Source organism: Ursus arctos, unplaced genomic scaffold (assembly GCF_023065955.2).
Source record: "Ursus arctos isolate Adak ecotype North America unplaced genomic scaffold, UrsArc2.0 scaffold_23, whole genome shotgun sequence".
NCBI lineage: Eukaryota > Metazoa > Chordata > Mammalia > Carnivora > Ursidae > Ursus > Ursus arctos.
This window is the reverse complement of record NW_026622908.1, coordinates 34,335,050-34,362,460: the sequence shown is the minus strand read 5'-3', so window position 1 is coordinate 34,362,460 and position 27,411 is coordinate 34,335,050. Positions and strand designations below refer to the sequence as shown.

Below are 27,411 nucleotides of genomic sequence, written 5' to 3'. Positions count from 1 at the left end.
CTCTCAAGTCCTCAGTTTGTTTCCCAGAGTCCACAGTCTCTCATGCTTCATTCCCCCTTCTGTTTACTATTTAGATTATAATTAAAAATGACAGTTAATTTAAAAGCACTTTAAAGGGGTGCCTGGGTGGCTGGGGTGGTTAAGATATGAACTCTTGATTTCATCTTAGATCATGATCTCAGATCCCTAGGATTGAATCCCATGTCTGGTTCTGCGCTCAGTGCAGAGTCTGACTGAGATTCTCTCTCCCTCTCCCTTCTTTTACCCATCACCCATTTAACCTATCCCATGCCCAACCCCTCTCCAGCAACCCTCAGTTTCTTCTTTACAATTAAGAGTCTGTTTTCTGGTTTGCATCTCTTTTTCCCCCCATGTTCATCTACTTTGTTTCTTAAATCCACATATGAGTGAAATTATATTATATTTTTCTTTCTCCAACTGACTTATTTTGCTTAGCATAATTCTCTCTAGCTCCATCCACATCATTGCAAATAGCAAGATTCATTCTTTTTGATGGCTGAGTAATATTGCATCGTGTATGTATAGCACAATTATCCATTCATCAGTCCATGGACATTTGGGCTCCTTCCATAATTTGACTTGAAAATGAAACATTTATGTGTTCTACAAGTAGGTTAGAATTCCACTTTTAAGTGACAGCATTTTATTGAAAATGGAGAGATAGAATGGAGACTTAATGTAAAAAACAAACCAAAAAAACTTGTGACAAGTGACATAAGTCAGAGATGCAAGTACTTGTAGTTTTATTCACTATGTTAACTGTATGTATGTTTGTGGAGATTTTACATATACCCACACTCTTATATACGTGTGTGTATATATGAGACAGACAGTAGATATGAAATATAAATAGAATATAGGAGAGGGAGGGGGAGAAAGGGAGAGAAAAGGAGGCAGAGGGAGAATTAATTTTGTGCCAGGGATCATTCTAGGCTCATCACACATGACATGTAATTTACTTTTCCTAACATTCATGGGAAGTAATTAGTACTATCTTCATTTTTTCAGAAGAGATCATATCTGAAGTTCCAAAATCACTGGAACCGGCAACAGCAACAATGACAACAAAAAAATAAAAATAAAGAAAACCAGAAATAAGCAATAAATCTAAAAAAAGGATTAAAAGATAAGAAAAGACACATACTCATGGAAATCTCATTCTGTATATAAACTGTTGGACAATGATGTGCTCTTCATTTTAAAATGGGAGGAATTCAACTTTGGAAAGGATCAGGTTTTCATAATAGATACTGACAGATACTGAAAATAGTGTGATTTTCAAGCATGCTACATAAAGCACATGAAGGTTATACAGCAAACTAAATGTATCTTAAGGATCCATTACTAATATCCATTTAAGATATTAGACATTGAAGGAAAACAAAGAGGTAGGCTTCAAGTTTGAAATGTGCTCAGTCTTACCTTTGGGGCAAATTGAAAGCAGAAAGGCAAGTGAATAAAAAACAATCACTCAGAAACACCCACCTCCTGGCTCTTCCCTCCACTCGAACACTACAGCCCACACATTCATCACCCCACCAGCCTCCACTTTGGGACCCTGAGTCCTGCTAAGAAAATATTTTCTAGGAAAATATTTTGGAGCTCACTACTTTCCGGAGAGCTTCTTTCACGTCCTTGTTCCTCAAACTATAGATGAGGGGGTTCAGCATGGGGATCACTATGGTGTAGAATACCGTGGCCACCTTGTCAGTCTCCACACTGTTGCCAGAACTGGGCCGACAATAAATGAAAAGAATTGTTCCATGGAAGACAAGGATGGCTGTGAGGTGGGAGGCACAGGTGGAAAAGGCTTTGTGCCTTCCCTCTGCAGAGCGCATCCTCAGGATGGTGAAGAGAATCAGCAAGTAGGAGGTGAGGATGACCATGATGGTGGTGATCTCATTGAAGGTGGCCAGGATGTATAGCAGCAATTCATGAATAGAGACATCAGAGCAAGCAAGCGATAACAGAGGGGGTAGATCACAAAAGAAGTGGTTAATCACATTGGATCTATAGGATGGGACCTCCAGGGCTAAACACAAGTGGATCAGAGAACACACCACCCCACAGAGATAGCAGCAAGACACCAGCTCCATACAGACATTCTGGGACATGGTGACCATGTACAACAGTGGGTTGCAGATGGCCACAAAGCGATCATAGGCCATCACAGCCAGCAGGAAGATCTCAGTGATTGCAGAGGTACAAAACAAGTAGAATTGCGCCATGCATCCCAGGAAGGAGATGGCTTTGTCCCCCTTTAAGATATTGGACAGCATCTTTGGCACGATGATGGTGGAGTAGCAAAAATCCACAAAGGACAAGTGGCTGAGGAAAAAGTACATGGGAGTGTGAAGTGGAGAGCTGACCTGAATCACTGCAATCATGCCCAGATTTCCTGCAACAGTGACTCCATAGATGAGAAGGAACACCAGGAAGAGGAAGACTCTGAGCTCAGGGGCACCTGCTAATCCGAGAAGAATGAACTCTGTCACAGAGGTGCAGTTCTCCTCCCCCATTTCTGCCATATGTCAGGCTTAGGAAAACAAATGTTAAATTTTGTGTTTCTTCTAAAATGGGAATAAAAACAGACAAATAATACCTTCAGAGTAATATAGCATTGATATAAAATATTGTATTTATAAGAAATAACAAAAACACAGTTGTCAAATAATTCGAAATGTTAAATGTCTCAGTGGATCCCAGTGATCAAAATTGTTTTTGACACCAGGAGAAACCTTAAATGAACCAAACTTTATCTATCACAATGCACTGAAATGATTAATTAAGTTCAGTTATTTGATAGAATTTAAGATAGATTTAATGATATATTTCAAACCCACAAAGGAATTATCTCTGTTCTGCAGAAACTTAATAAGCTCTGTCCAGCAGAGTGATACCTACTGTGATTCTCAAAAAATATTCTTTTCTTCTTTAGTTGAGTCTATCAGGAACATAAATTTGAAACAAGGTTTTCTAATATTCTATTTTGGTGAAGTGTGACAATTTTTTTAAGGTTTGTGGCTCACAAAAACCCTTATAATTTTGAATTATTAAACAAGAGATTAAGAAACACTTTGAAAGTGAGAATTTTACCTATCAAATTAACTAAGTGTTTTAGTCTATTATAATAGTAATGATCTATGCTGAAAAAGACTCAGAAAGATAGAACTCTTGAATACATTATTTCTGGAAAGTATTTTGGCAGCATATGTCCAAAGTCTTAACCCTGACAACAACAAAAGCTATATGGTATTTATTTTATGAGAGCTTGTATTCTTAATAAGCTGTTGTAAGAAATATTTGGTTACATTGATAAAATTGTGAAAGACTATGATCAAAACTATATTGTGGTACTGTTTATACTATTAACAACGTAAAAGTTAACTGTCAGAAATAAAGCAATTATTATAGGTTGATAACCAGAAGCTATTTCATGGAAACCCGAAATCAAATCCAAAAGAATTCATCTCATTTTATGAGCAGAGAGAGTTCACAAGTCCTGACTGTCCATGACCATCCAGCAGGCACAGGAATGCAACCCTTAGCATTAGTAGGACAATTAAGGAGGCCCTCCATGATCATAAATTCTTGATTTCATTACAGAAACTGGTCTGAAAGAAGGTGTAAAGAGGAAACAGAAAGAGAGAGAGAGGGAGAGAGAGAGACAAGAGGGCTACCATTTGCTTATTCTATATTCTTTCATACACACACATCTTTGGTATTACAGAGAAAATTGTTCTAAATTCACCATTAAGTGTTTCTGAATACTAAAACACAAAGGCATTTTAAACAGCAGCTGCACACTAACAGAAGTCCTGTTAAAACATTCTCTAATCAGAAGAGAGATGAGTTCAATACATTTTTAAAATAATTGTTGACAGGGAACATAGATTCATTTCTATTTTCAAGTAACCAGAGGCTAGTTCTAACTAGCAGACCTGAGTGATAGACATTTTCTCCCTGGTGCTGAAGATGTTAAGACATGTACAGCAGACAGAGACTTATACTGTAATTTAAGCTCTTGGGAAATGGGCTCCTTAGGCCCCCAAACGATTACTAATCTCTATGGTAAAACAAAATATATAAAAATTAAACCTAGACTACACAACTAAAATTAATCTCTATGGCATATTATCAGGAAATTTATCCTTTAAATTATCCCTATTTGGGAAACAATGGCATAAAACCAAACATGCCTTTTTCTCTGTTTCTTGGTGCCATGTTATCACATCTAAGTGTCAGATGTGTGGGGCACAGCTCATAAGGCCATTATGAAATAATGTGAATATTTCTTAGGAATTCTTCCTTTCTTATAACGTGATAGAATGCCCTAGATTCCTGTAGGACACAGTGGCTAATGTATATCAGAATTCCTTTAAATACCGTAAAAGTAATGATCCAGCTGGCCAGAAAACTATACAGTAGATGACACTTATTGAGCTCTTGCTAGGTGTTGGAAAGTATTCTAAATATTATGCAAGTATTAATTCCTTTTCGCTTCCTAGTAACCAGCCAGGAAACAGTTCTGGGTTTCATGCCTCTCTTACAAAGGAGATGATGGAGACACAGAGAGTTGCCACTTGAATCAACTCAACATAAATTGCCAATAAAAGCAATGGTGGCCTTCTGGTTTTTCACTCATATGAATGTATGGAAAAAAGAATGAACCCAGAGAGATTTCTGAGGTGGCATTTTTTGAGTGCATGTCCAATGCTGGAAGCCAATGAATTGGACGACATCAATTATCTGTTTTCGGTGAGTTCTTCTTCTGACTTTACAATATCAATCTAGACCACAGTATTCTATTTGTGTCTGTGCATCCCTGGCTGTACACATAAATTTTAAAGATATATATGGTCGGAAAGTAATTTCAGGTAAATACATTTTGTATACTCTCAAGTACCATACATATGTTCCTAATATTGCTGTGCGGAAGACTGCACCCAAGGCTGAGGAGACATTCCGTTTGGTTCTCCATTCCCAATTCACCTTTCACATTTAACAAAAGAGAAGAAATGTTCTCACCAACTATCTTTTTTAAGTTGCCCCATGAGTAGAAATCTGTGGGTCAAAAGAAAGCGATAGTTGTGATTGTTGGTGTTCTTAAGGCCATTTTTGATGTTTAATTCTTCATTCAGGGCACCGGTAACTCACGGCATGCAACTCCTTCTTTCCATCTTACACAATTTCTGTTTCAGGTTATAATTTCTATAAATGTCTGGTCAAATATTTGGCTTATTTAAAAAATATTTTACTTGGTTTTCTATGTTCTGTTACTAAGTGTTCTTTATATATTTTGAGCACAAGTCCTCCATCGGCTATAGTACCTGCACTTTTCCTCTCAAATTTGAGTCTATGATCTGTTTGAGTTAATGTCTGTGAATGTTGTGAGGGAAGATTGAAATTTACCTCTATAGTGGTCGCCGCCATCTTGGCCATGGAAGGTGGGGCAGCAATTTGTGGTCTGAATGCTGAGGCTTGGTGGGCGTAGGCTCTTGTTAGTCCTGGAGGCAGGCGCCATGGTGGATGGGCTCGTGGAGCAGCCTTCGCCTATTCGTTCTCAAGGAGCTGGCCCGCTACCATGAAGGCCCTGGAGACCCAGGCCTCTATTGCCTTTGCTCTGCCTCATCTATGATCTTTCAATCTGTTTTTGAGTACTGAGAGTAGACACCCTGCATAGATTGAAGTAATTTCCTCTATTTCTACCTTATTAGTAAATTTTATCTTGAATGGCTGCTGATTGGTGTCAAATAATTTTTCTGTATCTATAAAGTGGCCATGTGATTTTTTGTTCCTTTTATTCTATGTAAGTGATGTATTGCATTGTTTTTCATATGTTAGACTGAGCTTGCATGTCTGAGATAAATCTCACTTGATCATGGTTCATAATCCTGTTATATGTTTTATTGCATTTATTTTATTTCCTTATTGGATATAATATTTTGTTGAGAATTCTTGTGTTTATAACCATAAAAGATACTGGTTTGTGTTTTCTTTTTTACATTTGTCTTTGTTTGGCTTTGGTATCGGGAGAATACTAGTATAATCACATAAACTGGAAAGACCATCATGTCCTCTATCTTCTAAATGAGGTAATTGATAATTGGTACTATTGCCTATATACTTAATTTCGTAATTCAACTGGTGAAGTTGTCTGTGTCTCAATATTAGTATGGGGAGGGAGGGAATATTTTCATTATAAATTGAATTTATTGTTACATATCTATTCAGATTTTCTATTTCTTTGTCAGTTTTGGTAAATTGATCTTTTTCAATTTTGTCTGTATCATCTAAGTTGACTAAATTGTTGGCATAAAATTGCTTCTACTATTCATTATACTCATTTTAATTTCAAGTTTACTCTCCTCAGTGATTGTATTAATTTTGGTTTTTTTTTTTGTTTGTTTCCTTTTTTCTTAGTAATTCTAGCTAAAATTTTGTCAATTATATTAAACTTTTCACAGTACAAACTCATGGATATTCTCTGTCCTTCATCTTCTTACCTTATTGGCTTGTGCTGTAGTCTTTATTATCATATTAACTTTGTCTGTTTTTAAAAAAAAATTTTTAAATTTCTTAATGTGGAAGTTCAGTTTCTAGTTTTTAAGAGTTTTCCCCTTTTTTAATATAGTTATTTGAATACCTAAATTTCCTTGTAAACACTAGGAAGCATCTATTAAAATTTCATGTAGTCATTGACTACAATCAAGAGTGATATAGTGTTCCTGCTACTTTTCTACAAGTGTTCCATGTAAGTTAAATTCACTTAAGTGACAATGTGTAAAGGAGAACAGTTTCATAAATGTGAGTACACTCAAATATATAAAATAGTGTGGAATAGAATTATGTATCCAAATTTGTGAAATCAAGTTGATTTTAATTCATTGCTATAAGTTTAAAATCATATCACCATTGAATTGTTTCATGAACCAATATAAGATTATTGTACAGCTTTTATGTTACCCTCAACAAAAACAGCTAGTATTTTTTTCCTCTCAGTAATTTACTGAACTAATTTGGGATTTATCCAAAAACAACGAGTACAGAATAAAGGATATGTACATTTTCAAGCAAAATTAATGGTAAAAGAAAGATAAATATGATGTCATAGTATTTTTGAAAAGTAGGGACCTGTATCTATGAAGCCATCTTATAATAATTATTACTAGTACTAGAGAAATGTAATCCTCGTATAGATTATAATTAAAAATGAAAGTTAACCAAAATGACATTTAAGGAAAGCAAATGGCTTTCAATATTTTTAAATATTTTTATTTATTTATTTGAGAGATAGAGAGACAGAGAGAGAGAGAAAGAGAGAGCACCAGCTGAGGGAGGGGCAGGGAGACAGGGAGAAGCGAACTTTCACCTGAGCAGGGACCCTGATACAGGGTTCTGTCCCAGGACCCTGAGGTCATGACCTGACCCAAAGGCAGACACTTAACTGACTGAGCCACCCAGGAGCCCCTGAATGGCTCTCAATATTTACAAGAAATCTATTCATTTACTTTATGAAGACTGCCTAAGGAGTGCTGATGAAGAGAATTCAGATACGAATTTGATCAAGTGGCCATATAAATTAATAATATATTTATGCTGATTGATAGGTGATAAAAAGGAAGCATAAAACATAGGACATGAATATATTTTGTTTTTGTTCCCAGTATTCTGAGAAACAATATTTCTAAAATTCTTGTAAATATTTGTAGCTTCCACACTGGAACTCTTTCTGAAAGAATTAAGAATAGTAATTTTATCTTATGCAAAATTTCATTCCTTCAAGCACCTAACATGATACCTTGTGTGCTTATGGCATAAAATAGTAGCTCGAAAATATTGCTGAATCATTGACTTAACTATATATGTTCACCTCTTCAACATCATTCATGTTCTTTACTCCCGAATAAATCCTGTGTCTTTCTCTTTTGTTTCTCCTAAAAACTTGCCCACCCTTCAAGGTCAAGCAAAAGACGCATGCAGTTATGAAACAATCTCTGCTATCCACAAATGATTTTGAACTGTGTCTCCCCACCAACCCTATTATGATATTTACTAATAACACTGGCTTGTGAGGTTCTTGAACGTGAGACCATGTATATCTTTCCTTGTCATCTAGTTCACTAAGTTTAAAATACAAAATTCGTTGTTTAACACCTACATCGTCTCAGTTATCAGGGAAGAAAAGAGAATAGAACTAGCATTTTTTGCACACATACAGTATGCCAGACAAGATGTCTACATTTCATGTTGTCCCACATACCACTTTACGAACTGCATCAGATTATATCACTTTTGTCGATAAAAACTGGCTCGGATAAATCAGCCGGTCTGGCTTATATTATCAGAGCCAGGTATAGTTTCTCTGACCTAAAATTCATGTCTTTTTATTGTAAATGCCTTACTTTTTTGAAAATCTGAACTGATTTAAAAAAAAAAAAGTGAGTTTGGGGCTCCTGGGTGGCTCAGTCAGTTGAGCGTCTGAATTCAGCTCAGGTCATGGTTTCAAGGGTCATAGGATTGAGCACCTGCTCCCAGCTCAGTGGGGAGTTTTCTTGTCCGTCTGCCAGTCCCCCTGCTCATGCATGTTCTCTCTCTCTCTCTCTCAAATGAATAAAATCTTTTTAAAAAATGAGCTTGTTTTCCAGAGTCCATAGTCTCTCATGGTTCATTCCCCCTTCTGTTTCAAACTGAGGGCTTCAGAGGGGAGGGGGGTGGGGGAATGGGATAGGCTGGTGATGGGTAGTAAGGAGGGCACGTATTGCATGGTGCACTGGGTGTTATACGCAAGTAATGAATCATGGAACTTTACATCAAAAACCAGGGATGTACTGTATGGTGACTAACATAATATAATAAAAAATATTATAAAAAAATGAGCTTGATACTCAGGTCATTCAACAGCCACAGAAAGATGTTCAATAATAGCAGAAGTAAGCTTTTACCAGTGCATTCATTCAGTATGGAAAATGTGTTCATTACTTTCTGACTTTGTCTTTGATGTCCTTACTCCTCAGGCTGAGATGAGGGGATTCAACATGGGGATCACCACTGTGTAAACACAGATACCACTTTGTGTGCTTGGAGTTTTGGGAGTTACGGCACATGGTAGGAGAAGAGAGTGGTGCTGCAGAAAATGCTGATGACGGTCCCATGTGAAGCTGACAGGTTCGAGAAGATTTTGTGGTGCCCGCCTGCTGAGAGCATCTGCAGGCTGGTGGCAATGAAAAGCACTTAAGACAGGAGAATGACGAGCAGTGTGTTCACCTCATTAATAGTCGTGGCAGTGAAAAGTTACTAGTTGCGATAAGACTCAGAGCAACAAAAAGACCTTAGTGAGACCTAACAGAAGTGATTGATTGTGTTGAACCACAAGGAGATCTTCTGAAAGCAGAACATGTGAGGATCAAGAAACATGCTACTCCCCATGCATAAGATACAACCACTAGTATGGCACAGGGTTTCTGGGACACGGCAACTGTGTAGTGGAAAGGGTTGGGAATGGCCAAGAAGCTGTCAAACACCATCATGGCAGATAGTATTAATGCAATAAGCACAAAGATGACTAGAAAAGAAGTGCATTGTGTACCCTGAAAATGAATTTTTTACCTCTTTTTTCTTCTTCAAGTTTTTACTTAAATTCCAGTTAGTTAATATACAATGTAGTATTTCAGGTGTACAATTTAGTGAAAATTCACTTACATACAATACCCAGTGCTCATCGCAAGTGCCCTCCTTAATACCCTTCGCCCATTTAACTCATCCCCCACTCATCTCCCCTCCAGCAACCCTCAGTTTCTTCTCTATAGGTAAGAGTCTGTTTTCTGGTTGCCTCCTTTCTTCCCCCACTATGATCATTTGTTTTGTTTTTAAAATTGCACGTGTATGTGAAATCATATGATATCTGTCTTTCCCTGACTGACTTATTCTGCTTACCATGGTACACTCTGTCTCCATCCACACCATTGCAAATGACAAGATTTCATTCTTTTTAATGGCTGAGTAATATTCCTGTGTGTGTGTGTGTGCGTGCGTGCACGCGTGTGCGTATCATATCTTCTTTATCCATTCATCAGTTGTTGGACAGTTGGGATCCTTCCATAATTTACCTTGAAAACGAAATATTTATGTTTTCTACAAGCAGGTTGGAATTCCACTTATATGTGACAGCATTTTATCCACAAGGGAGAGTTAGAATGGAGACACAAAGTAAAACAAGCAAACAAAAATTGTGATGAGTGGGGCACCTGGGTGTCTCAGTCTTTAAGCATCTGCCTTCGGCTCAGGGCCTGATCCCAGGGTTCTGGGATCAAGCCCTGCTTCGGGCTCCCTGCTCTGCTGGGAGCCTGCTTCTTCCTCTCCCACTCCCCCTGCTTGTGTTCCATCTCTCGCTGGCTGTCTCTCTCTGTCAAATAAATAAATAAAATCTTTAAAAAAAAATTGTGATGACTGACCTAAGTCATAAATACAGGTACTGGTAGTAGTGGTTATTCGATGATGGCAAGTTTATGTGTGTGTGGAGATTTTATATACATCCACACTCATACAGATGTGTGCATTTGAGTGTGTATATATGAGACAGGCTGCAGATATGAAATATAAGTACAGTGTAAGAGAGGGAGGAGGAGAAAGAGAGAAAGAAAGAGGGAAAGGGAGAGCTAATTGTATGCCAAAGATTATGCTCCTTGCACGTGCTATGTAATTTACTTTTCCTAACATTCATGGGAATTAGTCCTATCTCCATATCTTCAGATGAGATCATATCTGAAGTAACAAGATCACTGGACCCTGCAACAGCAATAACAAATATAATAAAGAAAACCAGATATAGGCAATAAATCTAAAAAATAGATATAAGCATAAAATAGACACATAGCCATGTGGAACTCTCATTCTGTATATAAACTGTTGGACAATGATGTGTTCTTCATTGTAAAATAGGAGGAATTCAACTTAGGAAAGGATCAAAGTTTCCGTAATGGACACCGAAAGTGTGATCCTAAGAGCTCTTCATTAAGCTCATGAAGGTTATACAGCAAATGATATGTGTCTGAAGAATCCCTTACTTGTACCCATTTAAGACATCAGACATTGAAAGAAAACAAAGACATAGCCTTCAAGTTTGAAAAGTGCTCAATCCGACCCTTGAGGCAAATTGAAAGCGCAAAAGCAAGGGAATCAAAAGGAATCACTCAGAAACACCCACCTCCTGGCTCTTCCCTCCACTCGAACACTACAGCCCACACATTCGTCACCCCACCAGCCTCCACTTTGGGACCCTGAGTCCTGCTAAGAAAATATTTTCTAGGAAAATATTTTGGAGCTCACTACTTTCCGGAGAGCTTCTTTCACGTCCTTGTTCCTCAAACTATAGATGAGGGGGTTCAGCATGGGGATCACTATGGTGTAGAATACTGTGGCCACCTTGTCAGTCTCCACACTGTTGCCAGAACTGGGCCGGCAATAAATGAAAAGAATTGTTCCATGGAAGACAAGGATGGCTGTGAGGTGGGAGGCACAGGTGGAAAAGGCTTTGCGCCTTCCCTCTGCAGAGCGTATCCTCAGGATGGTGATGAGAATCAGCAAGTAGGAGGTGAAAATGATCATGATGGTGATGATCTCATTGACAGTGGCCACAATGAACACCGTGAGTTCGTTAATAGAGACATCAGAGCAAGCAAGCGATAACAGAGGGGGTAGGTCACAAAAAAAGTGGTTAATCACATTGGATCTATAGGATGAGATCTCCAGAGCTAAACACAAGTGGATCAGAGAACACACCACCCCACAGAGATAGCAGCAAGACACCAGCTCCATACAGACATTCCAGGACATGGTGACCATGTACAACAGTGGGTTGCAGATGGCCACGAAGCGGTCATAGGCCATCACAGCCAGCAGAAAGACCTCAGTCACCACACATATGCAAAATAAATAGAATTGCGTCATGCATCCCAGGAAGGAGATGGCTTTGTCCCTGCTTAAGATATTGGACAGCATCTTTGGCACGATGATGGTGGAGTAGCAAAAATCCACAAAGGACAAGTGGCTGAGGAAAAAGTACATGGGAGTGTGAAGTGGAGAGCTGACTTGAATCACTGCAATCACGCCCAGATTTCCTGCAACGGTGACTCCATAGATGAGAAGGAACACCAGGAAGAGGAAGACTCTGAGCTCAGGGGCATCTGCTAATCCGAGAAGAATGAACTCTGTCACAGAGGTGCAGTTCTCCTCCCCCATGTTCCCACTTTATTGAAGTTGGAGAAAAATATTAAAGTTACTCTCTATTATATGATCCCAAATTCATGTTTTGACTGTTTCCTAAAAAAAGACATGATAACAAGTAAGATAACTAATGTTTTCAGTGAAGAAATAAGGCATTGCTTTCCTGAAGTTTAGGAAATTTGCAGGCATTGTGACAAAGATGCGTAAGATACCAGTTTAATTCACAGATCACACAAAAACTTGCACATCCATAATAGCTTGTATGTTTCCTTAAAGGAGTCCTACACAATTCAGAGCTGGAAATCGAATCATTGGAAAGACAGCACACCTTATTTAATTAGCCATATTGTTTTGTGAAACTTAAATCCCTCTTTCCTGGCAGAATATTTAAGGAGTACCGGAAATACTGAAATTTCAGGAAATATTTTTTTTTATAATGATTTTTTATTATATTATGTTAGTCACCATACAGTACATCCCCGGTTTTCGATGTAAGGCTCGATGATTCATTAGTTGTGTATAACACCCAGTGCACCATGCAATACGTGCCCTCCTTACTACCCATCACCGGCCTATCCCATTCCCCCACCTCCCTCCCCTCTGTAGCCCTCAGTTTGTTTCTCATAGTCCATAGTCTCTCATGTTTCATTCCCCCTTTTGATTACCCCCCTTTCTTTATCCCTTTCTTCCCCTACTGATCATTCTAGTTCTTATGTTCCATAGATGAGAGAAATCATATGATAGTTGTCTTTCTCTGCTTGACTTATTTCACTTAGCATTATCAACATTTGCTACAACATGGACGGCACTGGAGGAGGAAATAATTTTTTTAAAACACACAACATTCTTCTCTGTTTTCCACTGAAATGGTGAAAAGTCTATGTATCGAAGATTGTTATTCCACAAGTGTTCATTCTTTATCAATGTATTTTAGATGGAGAAGTAGCTTTTATGCTTCATACTAGCATTTTTTTCTATAAAATTAACATAGTGATTTTGTTAATTATGCTATTCAATGCCAGCCATTGTCAGGGAATTGGCACTTGGAAACAAACTCCCTATAACTATGACTCTGAAGCCTTATAATGCCCTATCTGACAAATACATTTACTGCTTTAAATCTATTTGAAAAACTAATCAGAGATGCACATATGAAAGTATTAAATGTTTGCTGCCGCAATGTAGCATTATTTATGATAGTAAAACTCAGAAATAAAGTGTCAAACAAGAGAGAAATGGTCAAAGCTATGGTACATATATACTATGGAAAACTATGAAGATATTCAGAGGATATTTTTGAAGAACGTTTAATGACCTGAAAAATAACAATGATAAAATGATAAGTTAAAAAATAGTAAGCCTGACTGCACAGATAGAATATTATATATGTATACATAAGTTGCTTTGCACATTTAACGCTCACGAAATCCATGAAACATAAATATTTTATTCTAATCATTTGGAATAAAAATATAGAAACTTGCCTTAATTCATGACGTGGAGCCACGTTGATTATTCCTGGAGGAAAGAGAGTCTACACTAAAATTCAATGCAGTCAGGTATTTCTCGCTTTTTTTCAAATGATTTCAAAGAGGTAAACCACATGTGCCTTAAAAAAATCCCAGTTTGAAAACAAATAATTATTCTGATAATATGGTTTTCTCTCTTCAGTAGCCAATAAAAGTCATTCTCTCTTTCTGAGCTCAATGTAGCACATAATTTGAAAACCTTGCCTGTTTTCAAGTCTGAAGATGAAAAATCAGGCTGGGTTATTTACAGAGTAGTGGTTCTTAAGGAGGAGAGATGTTGATCCCTCCTGGACACTTGGCTCTGTCTGAAGACATTTTTCGTTGTGACAATAGAAAGGAGTGCTAGTGACATCTAGTGGCCAAGACCGGAGATGCTGCTGAACAGCTAAAATGCAGGAGGCAGCCCCACCCCCATGTCCGCCACACACATACCAAAAATAGTATGGCGCACACAAACACAATAGTATGTGGCCCAAAAGGTCAATAGGACCAAGGCTGAGACACCTGCTGCTACGGAAAGACAGCTAAGTGTGGTGCCCGAGAACAAAATAATTCCTCTCCTTTCTGCTTCAGAGGAGGTCCCTATGTCTGTGTCCCTCCAGGAACAGTCCTGAGGGCCCCTTCCTGCAGCTCTGAGCATCAGAGTGACTGTGAGGGGAATCTCCCTGGGGTCTTTTCCAGGTTTCACGGATGGAGTCAGTGTGAGAGAGGGGGAATAGGATGGGGGGGGGGGGGGGGCAAGCATTCTTACCAACTTGTTTACAGCCTTTTCCCTCTTACTCCAGCACCTGTTACAAGGTATTTGGTCTTGCAGATTAGACTGCTTCCATTCCCCACTGAGATTGTTTCTCAATACACAAAGAATAAATGTTTTCATAAAGGAGGGATCCAAAGATGGCATTTCTTAAAATACTCTCTAATTAAGAAAGAGCAAAGCACAGATTTTTAAAAATATGTTTAATACTACCGCCCTGCTCTCCGTTCCTCCTTCTTGTATGCATGGCTATAATACCTTATGAGAAAAAAGGAGAAAAAGCTTCCAGCTCCCAGAAAATACCATTTAGGTCCATTTCCAAGAAAAGAGAGTGGAGTGCAACTAACCTGTGGGTCAATATTGCTTCTTCTGCGTCTGAAGAGGCTATCATGGAAAGGCTTTATGTTTTCGTGTGTATGTATTTCTGGGACTCATGTTCCTTAAGTTTCCCCAAATAATTACTGATCTCTGTGGGATATAAATGAGATATCAAGAAAACCATACTGTCCTGAGACTCAAACAACTAATGACCTCTATGACGTATAAACAAGGTGGAAACTATCCCAGCTTGGTACATATTACAGTCCAATGAGGTTCCTTCCAGAGTTCATGATGAATTGCAGAGCAATGTATGCTGCATCCAAGCATTGCCCTGGGACCTGGGGATCATACTGTAGCCATGGAATATATGAAGAGGCCTTGTAAACTTTGCCTGTGTTGTAGTCAAAAGCTCCTTCCTGGAAAGCCTAAGGTCTGAAGTCAAACCAGACTTCTGCCAAATGCCGGAAATGGGTGGGAATAACCAACCTCCTTTACGGAGAAGAGTAATAAATGTTCACATATACCGACCACTTGCTACGTGCTAGGTACTGTTCTGAACACAACTTCTAACACATTTTACCTTTATAAAAAAAAAAGTGAGATCAGTGCCGTTATGTACCTTTATGATAAGGTGACTGAGGCACAGGACGTTGTAACTTGCCCAAAATCACACCCCAAATCACCGATAACATGAGGCCATCTGCTGCATTTTGATCTGTCACCCATAAGACCATGTGAGAAAGAGCAGAGCTTCTAATGGTGCCGGGACGGCATCTCCCTGCTGGACACCGGAGGCCATTAAACAGGATTGGCTCCAGGATTTCTCCCGGGTCGGCTCCTTTACTGGCTGTAGAATGCCTCCTAAACCAATAAGGTTGCAAACCACTGTCTGTGGTATGTGTCCTTGCATAAAATCACACATTTCAACAGCTCCATGGCTGTAATTAGTTACAGGTAATCAGTTTCCAAATTTTCAATAACCTTCATGCATTTTCCTAAGATTGAGTCATCTGATAATTCCCTGAGTTTGAGGCACGTGTCTGGGTGTCTTATTTCTACCTACCACTTGTACCTTGTTGTCTCCTAAAACTCTGCCCATCCTGTTATCCAAAGCCAAGTTCAAACAATACCTATTTTTTGAAGGCATTACTCTAAAACCCCCAAATGGACTTGAGCTTTTCTTTCTTTCAAACACAATGGCCTCTTTCTTCCCTGCCCTACTGTCAACACTGGATTTTGCATTTCTTCAAGATGAAGACTGTGTTTCAATTTAACTGCTATTTGTACTTTTATGAGATAGATTCATGTGTTTATTGAGAGCCCAGTCTACTCCAGGTGTGTTATAAGAAAGGAGAATGAAATTAATGTTTATTGAGATTATACAAGGTATTCCATATGATATCTATATTATCTTTTAGTCTTCACAATTGGATTAGGAGCTAGTTTATGTTACCACAATTTTGTAGATTAAAATCCAAAGATGGGAGATATTGCTGATTTTTTTTTCCAGTAAGCAAGAGACAAGTGTAGTCTCTTTGAATCAAAACCCACATCCTCCCCATTGTACATTAACTCTTCATTAATTTTAAAGATATCTTTACAATCAACCTTTATGGGCACACTTTATTTACATTTCAGGGATAAATGCTACTAAAATATTATGCTCAAAAAGAGAAAACTTTGGTGTCCATTAACTTGCTGACTGTACCCTTGACATCCTTATTTCTCAGACTATAGATCAGGGGATTCAGCATGGGGATCACCACCGTGTAAAACACAGATGCCACTTTGACAGTGTGCCTGGAGTTTTTGGAGTTAGGCACACAGTAGAGGAAGAGGATGGTCCCATGGAAGATGGTGATGGCGGTCAGATGGGAGGCACAGGTGGAGAAGGCTTTGCGGCGCCCACTGGATGAATGCATCTTGAGGATGGTGACAATGATGAATACATAAGACAAGAGAATGATGAGCAGTGTGCTGACCTCATTAAAGGTCGCAAAAATGAAAAGCAACAACTGACTGATGTACGTATCAGAGCAAGACAGGGAGAGCAATGCAGAGAACTCACAGAAGAAGTGATTGATTGTATTGAAACCCTGAAAAGATAATTTGATAGCAGAGCATGTGAGTATCAAGGAACATGTTACTCCCCACGTATATGATCCGACCACCAGCATGGCACAGAGCTTCTGGGATATGGCGACCGTGTAGAGCAGAGGGTTGCAAATGGCCACAAAGCGGTCATAGGCCATCACAGCTAATAAAAAGGATTCAGTTACCACAAAGGTACAAAAGAAAAAGAATTGTACTACACATCCTGGAAATGAAATGGTTTTGTCTTCTACAACCAGGTTTTCCAGGGCCTTGGGAGCAATGATGGAAGAGTAGCAGAAATCCACAAATGAGAGGTGGCTGAGGAAGAAGTACATGGGGGTGTGCAGTTTGGGGTTAATCTTGATTATAACTATCATCCCAATATTCCCTACAACAGTGACACTATAAATGGTTAGAAAAATTAAGAAGAGAGGGACTTGTAGTTCTGAATAATCTGAGAAGCCCAAGAGAGTGAATGTAGCCCCACTTTTGTTTCTCTCTGACAGTAACATGATGGTTTCTGATTGTCGGAATCTGAATCAGTCCTGAAAACAAAAATATTAAGGAAAGTGAGGATATGAGAAGATTGCTTACCTACCACTTAGCAAGAGTGGAAGAGGAAGCAAAAGATCTTTTCGTAATTTTTCTATGCTATGTGCTTATTATACAAGATATATTAAATGTCTAAGATTTTAAAACATGAAAATCATTTAAAAATTTTTCTTTAAGTAAAAAAGCAATACAATTGCTGACTTAAAAATTCATAAGTTCTCAACTGTAATGTTTAATATTTACAAATAAGAATATGACATAATGGAATTCATGGTTACTTTAAATCAAATCTTCCTATAACACTTTCAGCTGCCCTTGAACATTATAAGTTCATAAAAGATATGGCTAGCATAATATAATGACTGATCATGTTATCCCTATAATCAGTACAAAAATGAGAAATTTTCAAACAAATTAATTTTTACATCATAGGTTCATACTGTGACATTAAGAATAAACATCCTCTTTGACCTCGGCCACAGCAACTTTTTGCAAGGCATATCCCTAAAGGCAAGGGAAACGACAACAACAAAAATGAACTATTGGGACTTTATCAAGATAAAAAGCTTCGACATAGCAAAGGAAACAATGAACAAAACTAAAAGGCAACCTATGCTATGGGAGAAGATATTTGCAAATGACATAACAGGCATAGGGCTGATATCCAAGATCTATAAAGAACTTCTCAAACTCAACACCCAAAAAACAAATAATCCAGTCAAGAAATGGGCAGAATATATGAACAGACACTTCTCCAAAGAAGAAATACAAATGGTTAGCAGACACATGAAAAAATGCTCCACATCACTTGGCATCAGGGAAATACAAATCAAAAACACAATGAGATACCACCTTACACCAGTTAGAATGGCTAAAATTAACAAGACAGGAAGCAACGAATGTTGGCAAGGATGTGGAGAAAGGGGACACTCTTACACGTTTGGTGCAATGCTAGCTGGTACAGCCACTCTGGAAAACAATATGGAGGTTCCTCCAGACATTAAAAATAGAGCTACCCTATGGTTTCATTCATACGTGGAATATAAGGAATAGTGCAGAGAACCATAGGGGAAGGGAGGGAAAACTGAATGAGAAGAAATCAGAGAGGGAGACAAACCATGAGAGACTCTGTACTCAGGGAAATAAACTGAGGGTTGCACGGGGAGGGGGGGAGGTGGGAAGATGGGGTAACTGGGTGATGGGCATTAAAGAGGGCAGATGATTTTTTTTTTAAGATTTTTATTTATTTATTTGACAGAGAGAGGCAGCCAGAGAGGGAAAGAACACAAGCAGGCGGAGTGGGAGAGGAAGAAGCAGGCTCATAGTAGAGCAGGGAGCCCAATGAGGGGCTCAATCCCAGGAACCTGGGATCACGCCCTGGGCCAAAGGCAGACACTTAAAGACTGAGCCACGCAGACACCCCAAGGAGGGCAGGTGAACTGATGAGCACTGGGTGTTAAACAACTAATGAAACATTGAACATTACACCAAAAACTAATGACATACTATATGTTGAATAATTGAACTTAAATTTGAAAAAATAAGAATAAACACCCCTAACACTTTATATTTGTGCCTTTATCATTAATTTCATATAACACTTTAATCTTTTTTTTCTGACTCAGTAAAGCTTATATAAAAATAAATCTTAGTTTTTTCAGAGTAAGCCTTTCAACTAGTGGGCTCCTGTCAGTTCTTCCACATTGCTTGATGAATAATAAAATCAGGGCAGATGATAATGATAATCTTGTCTACTTCCTTATTCTAGAGGTGACAAAACAGAAGCTGGAGAAAACTTGACTTTCCCAATGACATGCAAATGAGGACCAATCTACACATCCATGAGAGCCCTGATTGGAATCATAGCCATGTGTCCATTCCTTCACATCAGACTCTGACCCATGTTCTTGGCCTAGATACTAAAGTATTTCCTTTATTAATAATCATACCTGTAATTTATGATGAACGAGAGTCTCTGGACCTATGGGAAAAAGTCTGCGGACAGTGCCCAGACCACAGAGCTACACTAGAAAGCAGCATCAAGATGAAATGAGAACGGCATTCAGGGAAATGTTCTCTCCCAGAAATAACTAAGTGTACTAAAGACAGACTTAGAAACTTTCCTTGCCTAGGACTGACTCTCTCTCAGTCTCTCTCTCTCCTCACCTCTCCTCTCTCTCCAAGACATGGAGGATATTCATTGTGTTCCAATATTATCTGTAAGGAGAAAGATTAAAAACTTGAGGTAGTAATGCACTATGAAGACATTTTAGGAGAAAATAGTAATACGAAAGAATCATTATATTTCTCCAGTTGGTGCCCAACACCTCTGAAATCCTACCATACCAGGAAACTCTTTCTTTTTATAAGATTTTATTTATTTATTTATTTATTTATTTATTTATTTGAGAGGCGGGGCGGGGAGGGGGGAGCAGAGGGAGAGGGAGCAGCAGACTCCTTGCTGAGTCCAGGGTGTGACACAGGGCTCCATCCCAGGACCCTGAGACCATGACCTGAACTGAAATCAAGAGTCAGAAGCTTAACTGACTGAGCCACTTATGCACCCCATACCAGGAAACTTAATTTTCTCTCTGGTAAGGTTATCTCTGGTCCCACAACCCAAGAAATAGTTTTAGATGGTCCCTCAATAAAGATGTCAGATCATATTCGAGACTGGGCTCTCAACGACCCTCTTTGTCCCTATACTCATACCTCTGAGTATTAAAGACAATCTCAAAAGACAATTCATCATTAAGCCAGACATTCCAATTATCACATTTTTTGCTTAATACAATATTTAACTTATCTAAAGCATTTAAGAATTTATTTTAAACTAATGTTACATTTAATGTGATGGTCCTTGCATCTCAAATGCTATTATTAAATTGTTGGTAAAAATTTTCTATATCATTGAATCCAAAAAATATGATAGCTGTCATCTTACTTATGTTTTCCCCATTTTGTTGTAATTTTTGCTTAGACACATGTGTTTCCTGTTTTATAATCTCGATTAAAGCTGGTCCCTTTCAATTTTTTTCACAAGAGTGTCTGTTACAACTCTGCTAGTTTTATTTTATTTAAATCCTCTCTATTCTACTTTGGCTATTTATTCAATAATTTGTAGAAACAAGACAGTGCACATCCCCAAAGTTTTCAGACCTTTTCGATTCTCCCACTCCAGGTACCCCTTGTTCATCTGAACCAGTTCCTCTAATACAAAACTATGTGAATAAATGCACTTTCTCTTCCTTGCATGTTCAAACATGTTACTTTTGCAGTGACTAAGTATTTCTCAAGGACTGTCTAGATCTAAAGGGTAAGTTACCCCCTCCCGTGTTGTTTTGTAGATACCCTACACTGACGTTAATATCAATCTGTCTCTAGAATCTTAAAACAAACCTGCTAATGGCAAAGGTAGGGCCTCTCCTCGTTGGGACTGATGGATATATTCTTATATGTATAGTACAACCTTTGGGACATGAACTCTAGGGATTATGTCTTGCCCCATTCTCTTGAGGTCATGAGATAAACAATTAAAATTAATCACCTTTCTCTGATGTAATTCTTGAAAACCTGAAGAAACGTTGGGAGCATTTTATATAAACATTTACATTTTATCTAATTTATTTTTTAATTTTTTAAGATTTATTTATTTTTTTGAGAGAAAGAGAGAGAGAGGGAAAGCACAGAGGGAGAGTGAGAGAGAGAAGCAGACTTCCCAATGAGCAGAAAGCCCTACATGGGGTTCAATCCCAGGACCCTGAGGTCATGACCAGAGCTAAAGGCAGACATTTAATTGACTAGGCCACCCAGGCGCCCCCAAAATCCATATTTTAAAATCACTTCCTCAACCCCTGATTACTCCCATACCTTCCTACCATTATCAATATTATGGAATTATAAAAATCATCCTTATCAAATATTGAGTGACTACCATATGCTGGGCATAACCCTCTTCCTCCCTACCATGCACTCTGAGCCTATTGGAGAAGAGTGAAGATCCATCTTTTAGGTCATTATGATTCACTGAGAGTTAAAGCAGAAATACTTACAAAGTTAAATATTGAGTTGAGAAAATGATCTAGTCCCTTTGAGATCTTGTCCTGTTCTATTACTCTTTCCCACCTCTGCTTCCTCCAGCTAGTCTGACCTCCTTTTTTTTTTTGTCCCTTGCTTTTTGTTTTTCAAAAAAACATTACCCACTCCTTCTCTATGGTCTTTCCTACTCGTGTTTCCTGCATGCTGAAATGCTTTCCCTTTAAGTTTTTGTTCAAATGTACCTGTACGGTGAAACCCTCCATGAACTTACTGTTTTCTTGCAGGAACTACTCTACTACCCAACTGAGTGTTTCAAGTACTTCACATGATTCAAATACATTTTAACCCTCACTTATTTCTTTTATTGTATGTTGCTTGTTTTTCCCTGCCAAGATAAAAGTTCCAGGGAAGCAGAGCCCATTCACTGCTCTGAACAAATATATTCCAAACTCCTAGGTGAATGACTGCCATAAAGTCAGTGTACCGTGAATCTTTATTGAATAATAAATATGACTTTCCAAAGGAACTGGGAATAGAGCCAAACTACCAGAACTATGAGGAATTTCAGTGCAGAGAGGAGATAGTTCACGAAGAATGCTAAGAATGTTTCAGAAGGAATTTTTGAAACTGTGCAGTCAAAATAAAACAAAACATCAACAAACAAAAACAAATATCTACTCCACTGAACTTCCTATCTCTAGTCAGGTTTATTATAACAGAAATCTTGAAATTTTCAAGATCATGTACAGCATGGTAAAATTATATATATATATATATATATATATATATATATATGTCATATATGTATATGTCAATGCAAATGGCAAGATTTCATTCTTTTTGATAGCTGAGGAATATTACATTGTATATATATGCCACATCTTCTTTATCCATTCATCAGTTAATGGACATTTGCACTCTTTTCATAGTTTAGCTATTGTTGATAATGTTGCTACAAACATCAGGGTGCATGTATCCCTTCAAATCAATATTTTTGTATGCTTTGGATAAATACCTAGTAGTGCCATTGCTGGATCATAGGGTAGTTTTATTTTTAACTTTTTGAGGAACCTCCATACTGTTTTCCATAGTGGCTGCACCAGTTTGCATTCCCATCAAGTATAAGAGGGTTCCCCTTTCTCTGCATCCTTACCACCACCTGACATGGAAGGATCTAGAGGGTATTATGCTAAGCAAAATAAGTCAGCCAGAGAAAGACAAATACCATATGATTTCATTCATATGTGGAATTTAAGAAACAAAACAGGGGTACCTGGGTGGGGGGAAAAGAAGCAAACCAGGAAACAGACTCTTAACTATAGAGAACAAACTGAGAGTTATTGTGGGGGTGGGGGGTAAATATGTGATGGGTATTCATGAGAGCACTTGTGATGAGCACTGGGTAGTGTATGTAAGCATAGACTCACTAAATTCTACACCTGAAACTTATATTACATTGTGTGTTAACTGAGTGGAATTCAAATAAAAACTTGAAAAATATACACCCAGTTTTATTACGCATCTCAATAATTCTGCAGTTGAGGTGACGTTCTCTGCTGTCTAAACCTGCTTGCAAAACTGTAACTTGGATATTTCAGGGTGACATTATTTATGGCAGAAAGAAAGAGAAGGAAGCCTACTTGGGTATAACTGTGGGCGTCCTTTAAAGTCCTCTATATGCCTCTATGTTGGTATTTCTTAGAACATTAACAAAATATCGGATGACATTAGTTGAGTACTTTGGTAGCACATTTTCATTAAGAAATTACCACTGAATTATTTCAGGTCTGCAGAAATAATCTGAGACAATAAAACTTTTTAAAAAAGACTTATCTGTGCAATTTTAAAACTTAAGTCTTTTGAAAATATTCTGGGAAACAAGATGTGTACCCGTGCCAAAATAGCACCTAACAAAAATATATTCTTACAAAATTCCCTGCAGGTTTGATTGTTACGACTAAGTTCCCTTCTTAGGAAAACATTCAGTGTATTATGTAACATTATGTTCCATGTATTGTGTAACAGTTCTGTGTGTGTGTGTATGTGTGTGTGTGTGTGTGTGTGTGTGTGTTCACGCACATGTGCATGTGTGTTCCTACCTGTATGTGCGTTCGGGTAATTTTGTGGAAAAATTGGACCGTTTGTGGAATGCCACATGCCCTGCCTTTGGCTTACTGCTTTGTTTGGTGTCCCTTGACTTGCTCCTGCTCTCCTGCTCCAGTTCTTTTAAACTGACACACCAAGAAATCTTACTAGTTCCGGGTCACTCTTGTAGCATCTTTTAGGCAAGAATTCTTCATATGTGGTTCTGACGACTCCCGTTGCATCAAATTGCAAAGCAGAGGTTAACTGATTATCTGTGACTTCTAGTGATCCCTCAGTGTGATCTGTGAATTCAGTTACTGTCAGCTAGATTACTTCATTTTAGCGTTTCCCGCCAACATTTTGCTTAATGATTTTAATACTGATTGAAGCCGCTGCCTTGCTCCATATTTCTTATTCAGAGATCGGAAATAGCACTGGGGGTTATACGCAACTAATGAATCATCGAGCCTTACATCGGAAACCGGGGATGTACTGTATGGTGACTAACATAATATAATAAAAAATCATTAAAAAAAAAAAAAAGAAATAGTGATTTTCTAATTCCATCTTATTTTCTGCTTTTATTCTTTCTGAATTTCCCCTCATAAACCAATAGATAACCCTGAAATACAATTCATAAAGGAAAGCCAGAATAAATATTTATCTCCTTTGTTTACCAGTTTTAAGACTAATGTCTTGATACCCCCAGCAACTTTTAATAGTAACTAATGACTTTTTTCTTTTTTAAAAGCATCTAGATTTAAATTTTTAGACTTACACATATTTGATGCCTTTAAATTAATTGCAGTCAATATTCATTTGTTTGTCAACTATAAGCTAGTTGGAGCCATTTCAAATTGCCTCCTATGTCTCTTTGAAATGATCCAACTAGCTGCTAATACAACCCTTGCTTTCTGGAAAATCAAGTTGCTCAATGTTCATTAAATCTCTACCTTAGACTTCAGATCAGATATTGGTCCAAAACTCCAGTTCTGTTTAGAAAGCAAATACTTCCTTTCAGAGAAATTTGGGGAATAAGGATATTCATTGCTATTAATTGGGTTGTCAATATTAGTGGTATTATTTAAAAGAGAAAAAAAAAGGTAGTTTCAAACTAGATTTCTAATTCAAATTAAGATGAAAAGCTTTTTTACTTACCTTTTCTTACTTTAAAGTTGTAATTTTTCTTTCATGCTGAGAGACTAGTTTTAATGACATTTTAATAGCTATTTATTTGTACTAAAATAAACATTGCTTAATGGGAAGGTATACTCAAAGTGCTGTCCTTTAGAGAAAATGTTTTACACCACGTGATCATGTTTCCGACATTATGAACAGATTTGTTATTACCTGTTTTCAAGTTTTAAAGATTTATTTTTACTTTTGGCCAAATGTATGTCTTTTAAAATATGTCCAATATCAAATTCCCCTAAATCAAAGCTACATGATAAGGTACATTCCTAAAAGTTTTCTTTCATCTCTTCCTATCCCTATTAATTTTGTTTTACCCTTCCCTTTTTTTTTTTTTTTTAGATTTTATTTATTTATTCGACAGAGATAGAGACAGCCAGCGAGAGAGGGAACACAGACAGGGGGAGTGGGAGAGGAAGAAGCAGGCTCCCACCGGAGGAGCCTGATGTGGGGCTCGATCGCATAACACCAGGATCACGCCCTGAGCCGAAGGCAGACGCTTAACCGCTGTGCCACCCAGACGCCCCTACTCTTCCCTTTGTTTTGCACACAAGTTACCATACTAGAAAAATATTTCTACATCTTGTCTTTATTCACTTAAGAAAATGTACTGGAGAACATGAAACATGTCCTCCACGGCAATAAATAGAAACCTTCCTCTTTCCATTTTCACAACCAGATACTTTTTTATTGTGACCCATAGGTTATTCGACCACCTTTATATTGAATTTCATCCAATCTGTTGTTATTATAATAATGCTACTGAGTATGCTACGTATAGTTTTTCTGCTACTCCGTCTTTGGGAATGATTCCTAGAACCATGAGTGTTGAAAGAGGATGAATGTGTATGTAAGGTTGAAACACGTGATCTTCCTGAGCCCAGTGCATACAATATCTAATTCCCTGCAGATTCACTTACAGGATATGTCATTAAACTTTAGGAGTCCTGTCATTCTACAGGTGAGAAGTGACAGCTCAGGGCAGATCTCATTTGTATTTTTATTATTTTGAGTCAGCTTGAAAAATTCTTCAAACATATAAAGGCTATTTTTATTCCTTTTATATAGACTACTTAATTATACTTTATGTCCATTTTTCTGTAAGATTGTCTTTTGCTTCTCTACGATATGTGATATAAGTAGTGACTTTTTCTCAGCTTTTCATTTGTCATTTTAATTTCTTTTATGTTGTTTTGCCAAGAAGTTTTGTATATTCATGGAATCTAAGGTTTTTTTGTTTGTTTTTGTTTTGTTTTGTTTTTAAGATTTTATTTATTTATTCGACAGAGATAGAGACAGCCAGTGAGAGAGGGAACACAAGCAGGGGGAGTGGGAGAGGAAGAAGCAGGCTCATAGCAGAGGAGCCTGACGTGGGGCTCGATCCCGTAACGCCGGGATCACGCCCTGAGCCGGAGGCAGACGCCCAACCGCTGTGCCACCCAGGCGCCCCTCACAGAATCTAAGTTTTAAACTTACCTTTAGAACTCTCTTTTGGTGTGTGAAATAAGGAAAAGATCTAGTTTTATCTTTTTTCTCATAGGGTTCTCTATTTGTCCCAATATGACACTGCATTTAATAACAATGACTTTAAATTTAAAATAAGGTTAGCCTTCCTATAAAGATTTAATTTTTAAGGTGTTTGTTACCAGATATTTGTGCTTGTTTACTCATTCATTTAAACATTAGAACAGAAACTTGGAAATATGAGTCCTCAATATTCCCAAATAGAACATAAACTGCCCTCATCCCAGGCCTAATACATATGAATTAGACTAGATAATGCTTGTAGAGAGTTCCAGACCTGATAATACTGGGACTGTAGCCTTCTAAGTAACCCTATCCAAGCATAATGTAGGAATATTGAAATAACTCCAGAGATTGTCGCAGACAATCTAGGACAAAACTAATTCTTGTGACCTCTCTAATAGCTTTGATACTATCATGAAAGGGTACTGGATTTGTAGTCAACAGAATTGAGACCCTTTGATCACAGATCAATCATTTCAGTTATTTCTAGACTGGTTTCTTGAAACTCTGTCATTATCTACACAGCAGGTATAATGGTCCTTGCTTTCTGTACTTCCCTACATAAGCTGTTTGAAGTGTAAGACCATCCACTCAGAGAACACATAGAGCCCAAGGAATGAAGGTAGCAGAAAAGATTCCGCACCTTCTCCTTTTACCACACCGCATATCCATCTGCATCTCTCAACACAGACAATGCTTTAGGCACTCCAACACACGTAATTTTAAGGCAAGTAACTCGTCTTCTTATGCAGTAACAAATCAGAAAGACCTTTTCTATGGCGAGTTAAAATGATTCTTCCGTAACTTCATTCCCACCCCGAAACATCTCTTGGGCTTTGCAACCTTTGATGTGTTTGTTTTTAGGCAATTTGAAGAATTTGAGGGTCTATGGATCAAAATCCTATGAAATTCATCCCAGAATTAACTTGCACCTTCAGGGGATTTCAGCTTACCAATTCACAATATATTAACATCAAAGTCATATATAAAAACCTCATGCAAATATATGCTAAAGATTTTACAAGGCTCTGTTCCCATTGTTCATTGGGATTAAAAACATCTTTTGAGATTAGC

The 27,411-nt window shown here is 37.9% G+C and overlaps 3 protein-coding genes and 1 pseudogene across 4 annotated transcripts; all 4 read right to left on the bottom strand.

The window, feature by feature from the left end:
• Positions 1–1,604: 1,604 nt before the first annotated feature.
• LOC113249631 (olfactory receptor 5L1-like) lies at positions 1,605–2,551 on the bottom strand. The gene has a single exon (XM_026491091.4). It carries the CDS (start codon positions 2,547–2,549, stop codon positions 1,605–1,607), a length of 945 nt encoding a protein of 314 aa, XP_026346876.4. The 5' UTR covers positions 2,550–2,551.
• A 5,035-nt stretch (positions 2,552–7,586) lies between these two features.
• On the bottom strand, positions 7,587–9,987 carry LOC125282582 (olfactory receptor 5D16-like; annotated as a pseudogene).
• A 1,338-nt stretch (positions 9,988–11,325) lies between these two features.
• LOC125282475 (olfactory receptor 5L1-like) lies at positions 11,326–13,353 on the bottom strand. 2 transcript variants are annotated; one of them, XM_057317452.1, is made up of 2 exons: positions 13,336–13,353; positions 11,326–12,249 (listed from the first exon to the last, which is right to left on the bottom strand). In XM_057317452.1, the coding sequence occupies exons 1-2, from the start codon at positions 13,351–13,353 to the stop codon at positions 11,326–11,328; spliced, it is 942 nt and encodes a 313-aa protein (XP_057173435.1). The 2 variants fall into 2 exon arrangements, with proteins under 2 accessions (XP_057173435.1, XP_048073295.2); XM_048217338.2 differs by lacking the exon at positions 13,336–13,353 and having other exon boundaries at positions 11,326–12,261.
• Positions 13,354–16,514: 3,161 nt separating this feature from the next.
• On the bottom strand, positions 16,515–17,456 carry LOC113246438 (olfactory receptor 5D18). Its single transcript, XM_026487046.3, has one exon. It carries the CDS (start codon positions 17,454–17,456, stop codon positions 16,515–16,517), a length of 942 nt encoding a protein of 313 aa, XP_026342831.3.
• Between the last annotated feature and the right edge of the window lie 9,955 nt (positions 17,457–27,411).

Bases quoted from the DNA above. Each gene is read 5' to 3' on its own strand.
- LOC113246438 (XM_026487046.3), bottom strand. From the start codon at position 17,456: ATGTTACTGTCAGAGAGAAACAAAAGTGGGGCTACATTCACTCTCTTG.
- LOC113249631 (XM_026491091.4), bottom strand. From the start codon at position 2,549: ATGGCAGAAATGGGGGAGGAGAACTGCACCTCTGTGACAGAGTTCATT.